At 42.6% G+C, this 16,494-nt stretch overlaps 1 protein-coding gene across 1 annotated transcript in view; it reads left to right on the forward strand.

Annotated features, from left to right (window-relative positions):
• The window catches only part of ADARB2 (adenosine deaminase RNA specific B2 (inactive)), a 325,303-nt gene that overhangs the window by 290,133 nt on the left and 18,676 nt on the right, over nucleotides 1-16,494 (forward strand). The window contains exon 7 of the mRNA XM_030010080.2: nucleotides 11,405-11,573. Coding sequence (XP_029865940.1) covers nucleotides 11,405-11,573 — 169 coding nt within the window. The remainder of the gene's footprint in view (nucleotides 1-11,404; nucleotides 11,574-16,494) is intronic.

Genomic DNA, 16,494 nt, shown 5'->3' on the forward strand with positions numbered 1-16,494 from the left:
CTGCTGAAATGCTGTTTCAGAGTCTGGCTGCTTTCACTTAAGTTAACTTGGTAGGGAAAGCATGGTCACACGACTGTCCCCTCTGGTTAATTCTCTCCATCACTTACACCTCTCACCTGTAGCTGGGAGCAGAAGTGAAGTGTGCTCCTGGCTGGGATGGGCAAAGATGAGAGCAGAGCCCAGCCCAGGTGTAGTTTTGCTCTGCCCCCCCCCGAGCACTGCAGGTCTGAGCAGTGCTCTGATTTAGCTCAGGGCTTCCCAGGTGTGGAGGTGGTGCTGCGTGTAGCCAGTTCAAAGATTTCTCCCCAACATCCAATGTAAGCCCATGCTGGGACTGTGGGGGACCCTTCCTCTGGGGAAGGTGGGCAAAGGGACTTCAGGAGAAAGAAGTGTGGCTGAGAGGGATCAGTGGGACCCTGGGACAGGACGGCCATGGTGAGGATGGGAAAATTTGGCGGGGGAGGGGATCTGTGATGTTCAGCTTTGATGGGGGGAGTGAGCAAGAAACAGCAACATAAGGCCTGTGAGGGGTGGGGAGACTCTGGAAAGCTTTGGGATGAGTGGCGTTCCTCTCCTTCTTCCGATGCACAGCACCCACACAGGACCTGCAGGCACTGGTTTGACCCATCTCCAGTGCTGCAAGAAGCTTTTCCTCCGCCGGCATCTCCTACTCACTCTCTGCTCCTCAAGGGCTGCAGGGGAGGGAGAGAGTGGAGGAGAGAGAAGAAGAAAGACTCATGTCAGGGGAACCAGAAGGAGCAGAGGCAGGGACTGGCCCAAGCCCTTTGCTGTGAACCTTGCAGCCCTTCTGACACCACCTGAGGGAAAAGCTGTAGAAGCAGCAGCTGTTGCATCTCCATGCTCAGGTGGACCCATTGCTCAGACACAGCAGCAGTGCCAGAGGGTCTGAGAATACATGGCCCGGGTGTTCTGGCTGCTGGAAATCCCATCGCTTTTGGTAATCCAAAGAAGAGGCCTGATGCCCTACACAGCCTGCCATGCTAAACCTTTTGCCAATCCCTAGGGTCAGCTCTAGCCCCTAAACCTGACAGAGAAACTAGTGATGTCCAGGCTTAGAAAGTGTGGTGAGATTGTGAAAGTACTCGTGGTTTTATTGCTGCTATTATGCTTGACCCCAGAATGCACCTCTGAAAGAGGCTCTTGTTTGGCTATGTTGGAAGTCCTAAAGCTTTCAGTGCCAATTAATCAACCTGTGAAAGTTTGCTATTGCTTCATATTTTGTTATTAATCTCTGCCAGGCTGGGTAGTTAGGTTTTCAGTGGAGTTTTGCTAAAGCTGACTAGTGAATGACCGCTTCACTTCATGGACAACTTTCAAGTCTCAAAGTACTGACTGGCTGGAAAGCAATCAAAACCAGTCAGGCAAATTTTTGAAATAAAATAATTGTGTTAAAGTGGGATCACATCCTATATTTTTCATGTCTCCTGGTCAGCAGCACACTAATAATGGGTAGGAAAAAAACCCTACTTCATTTCCTTCCATGCCTAGTTCAGGGTGAGGTTTTTCATTCAAGGCCACTTAGACTCAAAGAAGAATTTGAACCTGTATTTCCCAAGTCCTGGATCAGAGCTCCAGTGAATTCACTATCAGCTGAGCTGGAGAGCTCCCTTTCTTCAGTCTCTGCTATAAAACTTTGTCAGAATTGATACACCATGAGAAAAATCTTTGGCTTTGACAATGCATTGAAAATGCCCCATTTCTCTCTCCTTGTGATTTTCTTGGTTGCTTTTGCTTATTTGGGTTTTGTTGTTTCAGGATGTGTCAGCGCAGTGTGCGTCTGTCTGAGAAAAGAGAAAGAATATGCTGGAAACTATGGATTGCTCAAAGCCAGCATTGGCCACAGCTTTGAAAAGCTTTCCTGTAAAGCAAAATGTGTTTGTTAGGATTCAGGAAAACAGGTTTCCACAGCCATAATCAGATCCTAATTTTAACAGAATGCTTGAATCGCCAAAGGGAATTGCACTGTATTTATTGATTCTGCTTTGTTATGGGTTTTGCAGCTTTGTAAAACACTGCATTTGGACGCAATGTTCAGATGTCATAAAAAGGCTACATTACTCAGCAAAAGGCCGTGGCTGAGGAGCTTTCAGAATAGTAGTAGAAAATTTCACCAAGAAAAGCTGTTTGTCCCCGAATTTGTCCAGCCCAGGGAATAATAATGCCTGAGCTTCTCCAAGGTCCCCTGAAGCAGGCACAAAGAGACCTCCTGCCCCTGGCAATGGCTGCCCCAGTTCCACCCCCAACATCCCATACCCTGCTAGAGATATGTGCCTAATTGCAACACATATTTTGGGTGGAACAGATCAAAACATAGTTGGGAAAAATCCCTGTGGGCAAAAACTACACCCACTTGGATCTAATTTGGTCTAATTTATGCTTCCACTGAGTGGGAGTCACAGGCAAAGCTCATGAGCTGAGTTTTATAAAGCTTTTCAGGCAACTCCAGGTCCAGTTAAGATCTCTGTGGGACTTTTGAAAGTCCTTAGACTCCTAGGAAGTTTCTTAGAGTCTTATCTGAAGACAGCTGCATAAGAGTGACAAACAATTCAATCCTAACCATGACTTTGCTGGTACTTCTCTAGCTAGCCTTGAGCAACTCACCTTACTCTGGTCATTTCTATTTCCATATCTGTAAAATGGCAATAAAAGGTATCCAGCTGGCACAACTTTGCGAAAGGGTAATTAAAGCTCAGGGTAGGATATTAAAATGGAAAGCAATATATGTTCTAAGCACTATTATATCATTATTCAGAATAATTTTGTAATTACAACCCATAGATTTTTAAGGCCAACAGGGATGATTTCCTGATGATCTAGACTGAATTTCTCCAGCCAGAGATCGTAGGACTTTACTCAGTAATTTCCATCCACAGCTCCAGAAGCTGAAGCTGAACTAGTGTATGTCTGGTGATACAGCAGGAACCATAGCCTCTCTAGGCTCATACCAATTACGGGGGGCTGAATATCTGTCAATATTATTGAAGATTTCTGTTGTTTCTGTCTCATGGGGTTAATTTTCTGTTTTCATATTTTGCTGACTTCTTTCACAACATTTTTCTTAAATCACTCTTGAAGATTTCAATTTCCAAACAACAACAAACATCCCAAAGCCACATGAATAACAGCATGTTTTGTTGATAAAAGAAAGAAGGTTATCATGAATAACATTCCTTTTGTGTTTGTGTAAACTTTTTGATTAAAACATGGAAGGGGAGAGAATTGTCACCAAATGGGCAATTCCAGTGATGTTGACAATTTTTCACACAAAGTATATTTAAAAGACAAAGCCTAGCTTTAAGAGAAAACATTTTTCATTAAAAAAAAAAAATAGGAAGAAGATACAATGATGCATAGCTTAGGATGTGGGTGAACAACTGGTCCCCGCTGGCCTCCAACTGATGTGGCATCTCGCTCTCCACATGCAGCCTCTAGCTACTGCCCTGGTTTTGCTCGGCCACTGACCTGGGCACCAGCAGCAGCTCCCCACGCTGTCAAAGATGAGCTGATCATTGCTGGAGACCAGCTAATGTGCCTCTGTGACTGGTGACAAGACTCACAAAGGCTTCAGAGGCAGAAGTTCTCTCCACCACGGAGTTCACAGCACTAGCGCAGCCCTTTGCCAGGTCTCTAGACTTTGCTCTGCGGGAGCAGCTAAGCTTCCAAAGCAACACCATTGCACATCTGATTTTAGATGAGAGGAGCAATTAGTAATTAAAAATAATAATCTTGAAGTGTCTGAGTTGTACTTTCCTTGATTGCCACATGCACAGAATCTTAATTCCACTGATAAATCTTGTGCTTTTGGCTTTAACATACTACTCCAGAGCAGGCTGGAGTCTGCAGCCTGGGTTTTTAGGTGGCATGAGGGATCTCTCCCAATGCCTGACCTAGTACTTCTCATTCCCCCTTGCCTGGAACAGTTATTTGTAACTCTCAGAGGAAACGGTGCATGACTTTGTTGCCAACAAATTGTTTTAAGGAGAATTTTAACTAGTTACATTTTGATCCCAGGGGTTCCTCAAAGACAGACATTACAGAAAACCAGTTTGTAGGTGTCGTGGTTTAACCCCAGTCAGCAGCTAAGCACCGCGCAGCCGCTCACTCACTGCCCCCCACCCAGTGGGATGGGGGAGGGAATCGAAAAAAAAGTAAAACTCGTGGGTTGAGATAAGAACAGTTTAACAGAACAGAAAAGAAGAAACTAATAATGATAATGGTAACCGTAATAAAATGACAATAGTAATAATGAAAGGATTGGAATATGCAAGTGATGCACAGTGCAATTGCTCACCACCTGCCGATCAATGCCCAGTTAGTCCCTGAGCGGCGATCCCCCCGCCCCCATTCCCCCCAGTTCCTATACTAGATGTGACGTCACACGATACGATATGGAATACCCCTTTGGCCAGTTTGGGTCAGGTGCCCTGGCTGTGTCCTGTGCCAACTTCTTGTGCCCCTCCAGCCTTCTTGCTGGCTGGGCATCAGAAGCTGAAAAATCCTTGACATTAGTCTAAACACTACTTAGCAGCAACTGAAAACGTCAGTGTTATCAACATTCTTCTCATACCAAACTCAAAAACATAGCACTGTACCAGCTACTAGGAAAACGATTAACTCTATCCCAGCTGAAATCAGGACAGTAGGGTACATACTTTGATCTACTTCTCAGATTTTTTGTTTGTTTGTTTTGTCCCAAGAGATTAAAGCATGTTAAGAGATCAGGGCTTACTTACAAGTTAGTCTGATGGCAAAATGAGTTTCATGTGTTAGAGTGCCATTCTCTGCTCTAGCAGTTAGTTTCATAAAGGTATTCTCGCATCCCTAGGATGAGCTTTCAACATATTTCATATTATTCTACAAAAATAATAAAAAGTCTTTGTAAAAGTGCTATGTCAGCTGAACAGATGAAATTTTGCCCCTCAGTGATCATATATGGAGGCATTTTGATGGACCAAAATGAAGAGTTTTCATTAAAAACCCAGTGATGAACTTTAATGTGATGAACTTTAATATGATGAAGTACCATTCTTACACCCTTCCTACAGTTACTGTCTCTAACACTGCAGCTCAAACCAAAAATCAGTTTAATTAATATGTACTTAAAACAGATAAGGACAAATAATGCAGTCATTGCCTTTCTGTTCTTTTGGATTCAAACTTCAAGTTTTTCTCATCACTGATTCTTCTTCTGGATTAAATGCCACATATAGATAACCTATGAATGGGCAAATTACCTTTGCTTTCACACCTTGTCTGTACATCACTTGAAACTATTGGCAGATGAAAAATTATGGAAGAAGTAGAACGATCGAAAAATGTTATTTGAAGATTAATGATGAGGAGAAAGAATAACATGCTGAAGGTAACATCTTTTATCAGGTCATGGTATATCTGATTGCTGTCCAAAGCCAGGATTTCAGCCAGGAAAGATGTAGGGAGGAGGGAAAAGGTAAAGAAGTTCAATTTCAAATGTTAATTTCAGTACCACAAATTACAGGCGTCCCAGGTTTTGTAACATTCTCAGATAAAATATATATTCAGTGTTCAGATTTGTGTATAGGGCTTAATGATATGGTCCAGACCCCAGATCTGAACTGAACTCTGCTACAATGTCGTAGGCGCTACATGGCTCTGGGAGTGAGCAGATCTCCCCTGGGGCTCCATTCAGATGCAATAGGCCATCTGGCCTATATTTAAAAGTCATATCTCAACTTTATGGGATTCATCTCAATGTACTTTTAACCCATGCAAGCCAGGTGCTTGTGTTCCCTCCTGGGAAGGATTCATCCCTGCACTCGCCGCAGAGGCAGCTGCATGGACCCTCAGACAAGACCACTGCTTTTACCTGCCTAGCCCTCAGTGTGATGAATCCTACCCTCAGAAGCCACAATTCAGCTTTGCAAGTTGTGAGGAGACCTATTCTTTTTTCCTAAATCCAGACTTGTTTCAGAATATCCCTAAAGTTTCTTGCTTTCAAAACTGGCCCACTGCATTTTAGCCTCGCTCTCTGCTGGTCACTAAAGCAGAGCGCAGCAGAAATTTATCTGGCCAGCCACCCTACCCAGCAAAAGAGACACATCCAAAGCATTCAGTGTGCCATGATGCTCACTTCAACACGTTCAGAAATAGTAATATTGTACATTTATTCAGCATTTGCTTGAGGAAAATGCATCTCTACTAACCATCAAAATAAAAAGGCAGTCAGATGTTAACACTTCTCTGTCCACCCCTTTGTTTCAAACTGCTCTAAGGAAGCTTTATAACCATGCTGATGAATGGAGGGTCCAGCACTGAAAAAATGCAAGATAGGCTGTTTTATTTCTTCCTTCATGAGGAGAGAACAGCCTCCACTGAAGCAGGGAAATAGAAAATGAATCTCTGAGGCAGTCATGCAAAATTTCAGACAGAGCCTTACTCGTGTGATTCTGTTTAATCACCGTCCATTTCCCCTTCACTCTTCAACTAAATAATAAATATGGAGTGGCTTTTTTCATTACCATTTGAGCCAGAACTGGTCCTGGAGAAAATATGCAAATAAGGGGCAAGGCTTGAAATCAGTGGGTTTCACTGATTTTCAGTGAAAAGCACCTCTGTAAATTTATAATCCAATAATTAATAATCCAGCACCTTTTTATCTTAGGAACTCTCAGGAGTAATTTCCACATCTGAGTGTAGCACACATCATAAATCCACTCCAAATGATTTTTAAATTTGTCCTTTCCAATTCCGGTTTGAATTGACATTTTGTTCTGGTTGAAGAGGCATCCTCAGACGCCTTCTCCCCTGCAATTAGTTGAGATTAAGCAGTTGGAGAACCAGCACAGCAAAGATCAGAAATGCTCATAGTCACTGATGCTTTGATCATACTGAACAGCAGAACAGCAGTAGGCTGTAGTTTGTGACTTTAAGTTGCATAAATAAATATATTTCTGAGACTGCTTTAAAATGATCCATAGCAGGCTGTGCCAGCAAGTGGACTGCATTTTTTACTGCTGGCAAGCAGCTTATATGCTAGAGTCTGTCTGCAGCTTCAGTGCAAAACACATGGAGCCTCATCTTTTTCTTTGTTCAATATTTATATCTTCCTGCGCTACTTAATGACATGCTAAAAAAACCACTAAGTGTGTTCCAATTGCAGATCTGGATTTATTTAATCATTGTCAATCTGAAAGTATTCAGAGCTTGGGGTTATTAGTATTTTATATAAATGCTACAGATCATCTATTGGAGCATGTGTGCGGCTATCCAAGTAATGTGAGCAGCCTGAGACAGGCAGTACAGCACAGGGTTTTAGTCACACCCTAGCCGTTGAATTTAATAGCAGTTGAGCAGCTAAAACCCCTTATCAGTGCTGTGGAAGTGTATCCCAGGGTAAGTGTACACTGGCCACAGCTGCCTGAATCCTATCAGCTAATGCCGTCTGCTTGGCTGCACCCTGGGTAGAGCCCGCATTACAGGGAGCAAAGTGTGACATGTGGGCCGAGTTAATACGAGCATTTGGAAACTGAGATGATCTGTGCACTTGCACACACTTCCTGGATGCTTTTAAAAACTTTATTATTCAGTTTCTGGTACTTGCAGGCCGGGGCTGAGATGCTACAATAACAACCAGACATGGAGTACTTTGGCCTTTGTACTTCCTTTGGTCCTGAGGGAAACTGAGAAGATCAAATAAAGAAATAAAAAAATCAAATAAGAAGACCCCCCAAACTCACAGAACTATTTCAGATCCCTCTGCCCCCATAATTGTTGGCCTATGCTTAAATTGCCCAAGTGCTCAACAGTTGTTTGCAGGGCTGCTGCTTTTTCTTCCCCTGAACAGGCTCCTTATCTCTGTCAGCACATTGTGGGATGCTTTGCCCCTCACTAGGTAATATTTACATACTGAAATCAAAGTCACATAAATGAGGGGCTGCTTATCTTGTCATGCAGTCACTAAAATTCCCTAGCAGTTACATGTCCCTTCGCATGTGTGCAAAATGTAGGCGTATCAACACGGTGAACTGCCTGAAAAAGCGAGCAATCTAGGACACCAGTGCACCTACAGGGGAGGGTCAGGGCAGGAGCTGAGAAAGTGAGAGGAATGTTGGGAGAGATGGGAAATGGAGAGAGAAAGGTGTAGCAACAGAAAATATTCTTCTAAAAAAAAAAAGATGAAGAAACAGTAAAAATTCATTTTGTCCTGGGGGATTTCCAGCAGGTGGACTCCTGTAGTAGATCTTTATTGAAAGGATAGCATCTGTTTTTCATAAATAGTTTTTGAGCAGTACCTTTAAATGAATTTGCAGAAGAAGGAAGCATCATTATCTTCATTATACCTGCGGGAAAGCTTAGGAAAACAGAACTGATTTGCTTAAAGTCAAACTTTCTACCAGCAGAAACAGCAATAGTCTCTCGAGTCACTCTTCACTGCTTCCCTGGCAGAGGTCTAGCTCTGCTGTGCCATCAGTTCTCGGTGTGTGCAGACTAAGGCGAAGTGGTTTTGCTATACATTTCTTGCTGTTGCTCAGTGAGATATGTTTGCTAAGCAGAAGTGATCACTTTCTCCTTTTGTTGTCCAAATTTCATGGTACCTTCCCCACGACTCTGTTGTTTAATAATAAAAAATGCTGCTCACCACTGCTTGAAGTTTTTTAAAAAATTAGTTTCCCTGCAGAGTCCCAAGAAAAATATGGACCAGTTCCCAGATAGCTAATCCCATCCAAAGAACATCCTCTGAACAATGCTGCAGGAGGCATCCCCAACAAAAGGGGTGTACATGGGATCAGCACACATGGGCATGAAAATGGTTTTCCTACAGTGTTGGCACAGCTTAGCAAGGTGAGGGGAGAGGGATCTGAGACGTTTCTGAGACTTTGGCATTTTTGCTTATTGAATTTTTTATTCGTCCATTGGCTTTTCCCAGTTTCCCTCTGTCGTGGTTTAATCCCAGCCAGCAACTAAGCACCACGCAGCCGCTCACTCACACCCCCCCACCCAGTGGGATGAAGGAGAAAATCGGGAAAAGAAGTAAAACTCATGGGTTGAGATAAGAACGGTTTAATAGAACAGAAAAGAAGAAACTAATAATGATAACGATAACACTAATAAAATGACAACAGCAATAATAAAAGGATTGGAATATACAAATGATGCGCAGTGCAATTGCTCACCACCCGCTGATCAACACCCAGCTAGTCCCCGAGCGGCGATTCCCCGCCCCCACTCCCCCCAGTTCCTATACTGGACAGGACGTCCCGTGGTATGGAATACCCCGTTGGCCAGTTTGGGTCAGGTGCCCTGGCTGTGTCCTGTGCCAACTTCTTGTGCCCCTCCAGCTTTCTCGCTGGCTGGGCATGAGAAGCTGAAAAATCCTTGACTTAGTATAAACACTACTAGCAACAACTGAAAACGTCAGTGTTATCAACATTCTTCTCATACTGAACTCAAAACATAGCACCGTACCAGCTACTAGGAAGACAGTTAACTCTATCCCGGCTGAAACCAGGACACCCTCAGAACTGAAGTTTGAGAAGCCACAATACTCCAAGTCTGGTGGTTACTGCAGTGTCTCGGTCTGTAAGGTGCTCTGTGACAGCTGGGCACAAGGACCCCCCACAGCCCCCACTGGGACACCGCTGCTAATGGGGATGGCAGTGCAATAACCGCTCTCCCCCAAACTCAGTTCCCGAAGCAGCACAAACAAACCCTACAGTATTTGTAAACATTTCGGATATAATGGAGCCTGGTTTTGGGTGGGAATTGGTTTCAACCACGGCCAGTCAATCCAACTGATACCTGGTCCAGCCTGCTGCTGGCACACACATCCCCATCTTAAATTTTAAAAAAGCAGGAAGGAAACGAAGGAATGATCGGTGGGGGCTCAGCCGCCCGTCTGCTGGCAGGTCACAGCTGACTCTGTTGTTCTACACGTGTTCGCTACCTCCGCTAATCCCAATGGGCTGAAGCAATTTATTTTCCCATTCCCTTTTTGTAAACCATCCATTGGCAGCAGCCAAAGTCAATCAATTGCTTCCACCAGAGCTCGCAGCACAGAAAACAGTCATACAAAGCAAAGAGGGTAAAAAATGACAGAGGGAGAGAGCGGGTGGCTGGGGAGCATGCACGGAGCCAGCTGCTCACGGCCAGAGGTTCGATCAGCTCCACAGCCTGTGATACCCCACTGTTACCAGTGCCAGGAACCCACGCAGCCCCGTAGCCTGCTGAGAGCATCACCTTCACAAGCAGAAGTCTTCTGGTCCAGCTGAGGGGCAGGCCATCGAAAAATACACAGGACGGTTGGAAATATGGGCAAAGGCCTCATGTCTGTAGAAGCAACACTCCTCTTCCTTGAAAGCAAAGGCCATCATGTTCCTTTGAGCTATAGGGAAACTGTGTAAGGTCTGCTTCACAGACAAGGCATCCTCCAGTGAAACCCTCTGAGGGTAAGACAGTGAGCAGACCCAGAGGGTTTCCTTGTTGTTCCTTAGCTGTTCTTCTACAACCAAAATACCCAGGGGTAAAGTAACTGTATAAAGAGGGTAAGAGTGATTTTGATAATGAACTTCAGTTTTTCTCTTTTCACAAAAATGAAGCTGAAGTACTTTAGAAATGCCATTATCTTCTGCACTTACCGCGTAGCTGCAGGTCTCAGTTAAGTTCATTGCAGCACAGGACAAGTGAATTAGCTGCTTGCCCCACGCCACCCCAAAGGCAGCTGCCTTCCACTTAAATATATAATATCACTGAAGTGACGGATGGCAATTGCATAAAAGCTATCGGTATGACATAAGGCAGGAGGGTACCTCATTTCAGGGAGACTACAGAGGGAATTTAAGCAAGCAATGAATAACTAGCAAGTTTTGATTTGCTTTTCATCTAGAGTATAAAACTTCAGCTTCTGAGAATTTTCAGCGAAATTTTGTGATAACAAACCAAAAACTCAGTTCTGAAATTATTCAGAAAATGCCACTGAATATCACACTAGAGTATTAGACTGGACTGCGTCACGCAGGTGAGTCTTTGATGACACTCATTGAATCAAGGTTTTCCAAATATACCCCCTGACAGCTCAATCCTTTAAGCGTGGGTTAAAAACAAGAAACTGTACTGCTTCTTTCAGAAACAGAGCACCTCTGTTCTTTTTAAATATGTAAGGGAATGAGAACATGAACACGAGCCCAGTGTGTGCTGTGTGAAAGTTTTGATTGATCTGAAAATACAACCATGCTAGGGAGCACATACTTTTCTCCACTGTGCTTCTTTCTTGGGCTGTAATCTCATCTAATTTTGCATCCAATTTAAAGGACCTCCACAGGAGGTTCTGCAAATGCAAACTATGGCATCCTCTCAGGTTCTTTCTAAAAACATATAATTATTGCCATTCTTGTGTTTTTTTGCCCAGTGAACAGCAGCAAGCACATAGTGAGAAAATACCGTGGGCACCTCCGAACAAAGATTGAGTCTGGAGAAGGAACCATACCCGTCCGGTGTCATAACGCAGCTCAGACGTGGGACGGCGTGTTGCTGGGAGAGCAGCTCATCACCATGTCCTGTACAGACAAAATCGCCAGGTACCTGATGTATATACATCGCAAAACTCTTTGCATGTGGAAATGAAGTTTGATGCCGCAGAGGACTATGGTTGCTGGTGGGGAATAACTAGCAGGTGTTGACAAATCCTGTGGAAACAAAGACCTCCTTTGTATGCAAAAACAGACCATATAAATAGGATGGAATGTAAATAGGGCATTTTCCCAAATTCTCCATGGGTCGTTAGTTGCCTTTTACAGTGTGACAAAAATACAAACCGTTTTTGCAGCATTTTTGCCAATAGAATTTCAGTGTGCAAATAAAATACATCCACTCTGCTCTTATTGGATCATTTACCCCAAAACTTGCAAACCAACCATCATGCAGATAAACTTAGCTCGTCTGCACCCTGTTGGATAAAGTGCCCTAAAAGCTGCTAGGAATAGTTCTACTATTTTGAATGTCATTGCAGAACTTTCATGTCACAGCCCACTCCGTGGGTTTCTGCTCTGTCCTGTAAATACAACATATATTTATGTAGAATAATTGCCATATAATAAATATTTCATAATTATTCCATGGTGGCACATAAACTGTAAACACATTCACCATTCTCAATTTAGGGCATTAACTAACAGCAAATGATGTCTATCACAAACTGAAAACAAACTGTGTGCATTTAGGTGCATACTTATTATGCTCTTAGTATGTATCTATACAAGCATGTATACTTATGTTCATAATTATATATCTATTATGTGCATTAGCTATAGATGCAGCTCTACATGTAAAATACATTACATTATAGTTATAAAAATGTAAACGTTATGATCAAATGCTCTGCTGGAATATCATGCATAAGAACTCAGTTGAATTACACCAGTCAAGAATTTGGCCCAATTATTAAAGGCCAACATAAACATAATCTTTCAAAAAAGCATAAAGCTTTTGTTTGATGCAAATGCATAAATTCTGCTCTTAGCTTTAACCAGATGACCTACTGAAGTTAAATTAGTCTGTAGCTTAGCAAAGCCTGCCATTTTGGCAGAAAAATGTATGACTGAACTAGCAAATGGAAATACTAACAGAGTCACAAAATCCGCCCTCTGCTAAGTGTAATCATCACAACTGTTGTCTTTGTATGAAGGATAAAGAGCAACTTCTGCTATAATGTTTTCATTTATTCATAAAGAGATAACAAAAAACCAAAACTGTTTTCAGTGGATCTCCTGCACTCTTTTATATGCTGTTGGGTTTTCCAAATTCAGACTCATATGGACTCAAAAAACTAAACAAATTTACATTTAAGAATGGAAATATTGCGCACTCTGTGGTTTTGAATGTCATTAACCAATGAATTAAATATCAGCTCTGCAAACAGTATTACATTTGCTATTGATGGGGATGTTGACTGTAAAGCACAGTCTCAGAAGTTGGGTTTTCTCCAAGCTCATCTGCTAAGCATTTTCAGTGAATCCTTTCCTTGTTGCCACATATCTAAACAGCATTAAAGTCTGTGAAGAAACAAAGAATCTACCAGAAAGTTTTTCCAGGATAAAAAAAGTCTTGCAGCTCTCATCTTTGATATTACTATTGCAATAGCGTATGAATTACTGCAATTTTTATTATTTATTTGCATGGTAACTCAAATTGGCATGGGATTTTCCTAGAAAAAAAAAAAATCAGCAATCATTATTCCCTGCTTTGAACAGCAAATGTTTACTCTCACCAGTAAGGGATAGTTAAAAAGAGGCTGAGAAAAGGGGTGGAAAAAGCAATGTTTGTAGGAATGGTGGTAGTGTTGTGGCACTACAAATGCTTCAGAAGTTTGGACACTTCCAAGCACTGTGGACTTCTTGGTCAGGTTAAGAGCTCTGGTACAGAGAAAATGGATAGAACAACTGCTGAATTAGCAGATGAAGAGAAAAGGTCAAGAAAGCACAGAGATTCAGAAATGAATGAAGGTTACAAGGAAGAGGGAATGGTCATTCCTAATAAAGGGGAAGGATGGAGATGGGAAATGATCATAGAAGAGGAAAAGGTTATTTGTGGGTCTGGTGCAGGCAGCTCCAGTAACTAGAAGTGATGGAAACCAGACAAGAGGGGCCCAAACATGGATTTTGAAGAGAAAAAATAAAAGTTGATAAAGTAGAGAGCATGGAGTTGAACGTAAAAAAAAAAATACCCCTTCACAAGGGAAACCGAGAAAGCCAAATGGAGTCCAGAGAGTGCTGGGGGCATCAACGTGGCACATACTGCAGTGAAGCATTTGAAAGCTTCTGGAGAGAGTGCCCAAGGCTATCTACAGATGTTCACAACCCTGGCTGCACTTGGAGGTCATGCCTTTCCCTTCCTTTCTCTCTCACGGTCACATTGTGAGACCTGGTTCTGCAATTTTATTTCCACCAGGCTCCTAATTACATATATTTGTGGTATAACTTCAGTTAGGTTCGTAAGTTCTAGTTTGGGAATCACTGTGCTAGTGAAAACAAAGCACCAATAACACAGGAAACGTTAAAAAAAAAAAAACCAAACTCTTGCATGGCAGAAAATAAGCGGTACGATCAGGGCTGGCCACCAGTGAAAACATTGCTGGAGTTTTTTAGCTGCTACAAATTTTATGTAGAGCTTGGCAAAGAGTGGTGAGATGAGGTTTGGATATGGTATCTTCAATCAACTTTATCCCAAATTTCAGTTTACCACATTAAATATGATCTATGATCAATTTTTATCCATATTATCCTCACCTGTAAAGGGGAGAAATCAAAGATTTCTTCACCTGATCTTTGTTTCAGCATATACAGGGCTGTTTTCTGCCTTCTTCGCCTCTGGCCGTAGAAAGTACAGGCAGGGAAGGAGTTCAGTAGACAAGGAGATTACTGTGTGAGGGCTCTTTCCCCTCTCCTGCCCCCACTGAAGAGATCAGTAGGTAGGTGGGGTTTGTGCCACACTTCAGACTCCAAATATTTGCTCTACCACATAGACAGTTGAGTCTTTAAATGTCTGCAGGATGCAGGAAGCTAGTTGCACATCATCTGGACTTGTCTTGCAATGAGAAAAAAGGTCTCTGAAGCTGTTTGTGTAAGCAAGATTTGACAAAAAGCTGGCTTGTATACTTTGGATTTTATTGCTTGTAAAAGCCCCTCAGGAGCACTGGGCTATTAGAGAATGTTTCCTCTTGAGAACCTAGCCAGTAGCTGCTAAAATATACATCATTTTGCATTATTTGCAAAGGACATTGCTATCAGAATATCAAAGACCCAAGAACGGAGAGAGTTACTCAGAAAAGTGAATAATATTCTATAAATCATGTATCTAACGATTTATGTTCTTTCTTGCTCACAGGATAGCCATAAGCAGAGAGTGGTTTAATCAGATTTATTTGTTATTCAAAGGCATTTAGCAATTTTTATTACTATCACCACAAGTTTGAGAGGATTTGATGCTTGGTATGCATTATTTGGGCTCTGTGGCTGTGTTGAGATTGCAGGATAAACAGCCTGGTATCATACCTATTCCCTTACTGAATTAAAGCACAAACACTTCTGGATGAATACTCATGTTATTTGGCTCAGGCAGGGAATTACGAGGTGAAATTCTGCAACTGAATTATAAAGGAGGTCAGACTAGATCTTGGTGGTTCCTTCTGGCTTTAAAAACTATGCATTTATATGTGCAAATTTAAAGTTTGGGCTCTGTGAATCCCCAAATAACCCACCCTAAGAGAGTGTTAGCTTTTACACTCACAACTTCTGTGAGTCTCACAGTGCAGCTGAAGTGAGTTCAGCCTCTCAGTGCCATAGACTTTAGGATTAAACCACGTTCTTTAGACCCATAGCTCATTAATTACACTAACACCTAAGATTTTGACCTTCATTTTCCTCTGTAATGTACACTGTATACACTTGTGAAAAAGCAGCAATATCATGAGCAAAATAATTTTGAAAATGATCGGCTGTTTGCGGAAAAAATGGCATTATTAAACATTTTTTTGATGCTCATCATAACCTATATTAAGACCTTTATGTCAACAGAGACATCACAGACCTAAGAGAATTTAGGCTTTTTGTGACAGCAAACCCATTCATACAATGGGCCAAATTAAACCTCTTTTCATCTCCCTTTCTCACACTAAGGCTGGACCCAAGAGCAGTACCTTTGCTTATTAGAAGGTCAGTGCCAAGTTAATGCTGCTGCTGGTGGGAGTCTCTGCAGTCGCTGTTCAGGAGCAGACAAATGCTTGAAGGAAAATGACATATAAATACACATCCACACACAGGCATGCGCACACACACACAAGCACATGCATTTAGGTAAAAAACAAGGATATCTCTGGAGTTCAGCTCCTCTTTGAGGATCTGAATGCAATAACCAAACATTAGGAAAGTTCAGCAGTAAATTCCGTCTCAGACCCTCAGAAATGTTCAGACCAGTGAGGACTGAGAGGTGCCCAGGTTCCTATCAGCTGTAGAGGTGGGATTTCCAGCACCCCCTTGGTGCCCTGGGGCCTCAGGGACACCGGCTCTCTGTTTGTGTCCCCTTCAGTGACATGGTCTCCAGCTGTGCAGAGCCAGCCCAGCGCTGAGCCTCTCCTCTCCGCTGCACAACACTGATGGCTTGCCACAGCGCACAAAGTGTGTACGTATATGCCAGATTTGCAGGCGATTGATAGTTCACACAACCAAATGCATGCATGTATAAAATAAGAATTTCCAAATGTCTACTTCTTATTCCTACAGCAGAAGAAATATGAAAGACTGGACAAAATATGAAAGAACTATGGACTTCTCTTACTCAAGGCCATCACTCCTCTGCATAGACTTGCAGGAGGAATTCAGAGGCTGCCACAGAGTACAGAAACCACCTTCCCTTCCCTACGCTTTGTCCTCTGACTCATGGGAACACTGTCTGAGCTTCAGGCCAGTCTCCTTCTACCATGGCTCATCCCCTAGGCCCACCATG

The sequence above is a fragment of the Aquila chrysaetos genome, chromosome 3 (genome assembly GCF_900496995.4).
Source record: "Aquila chrysaetos chrysaetos chromosome 3, bAquChr1.4, whole genome shotgun sequence".
Taxonomy (NCBI): domain Eukaryota; kingdom Metazoa; phylum Chordata; class Aves; order Accipitriformes; family Accipitridae; genus Aquila; species Aquila chrysaetos.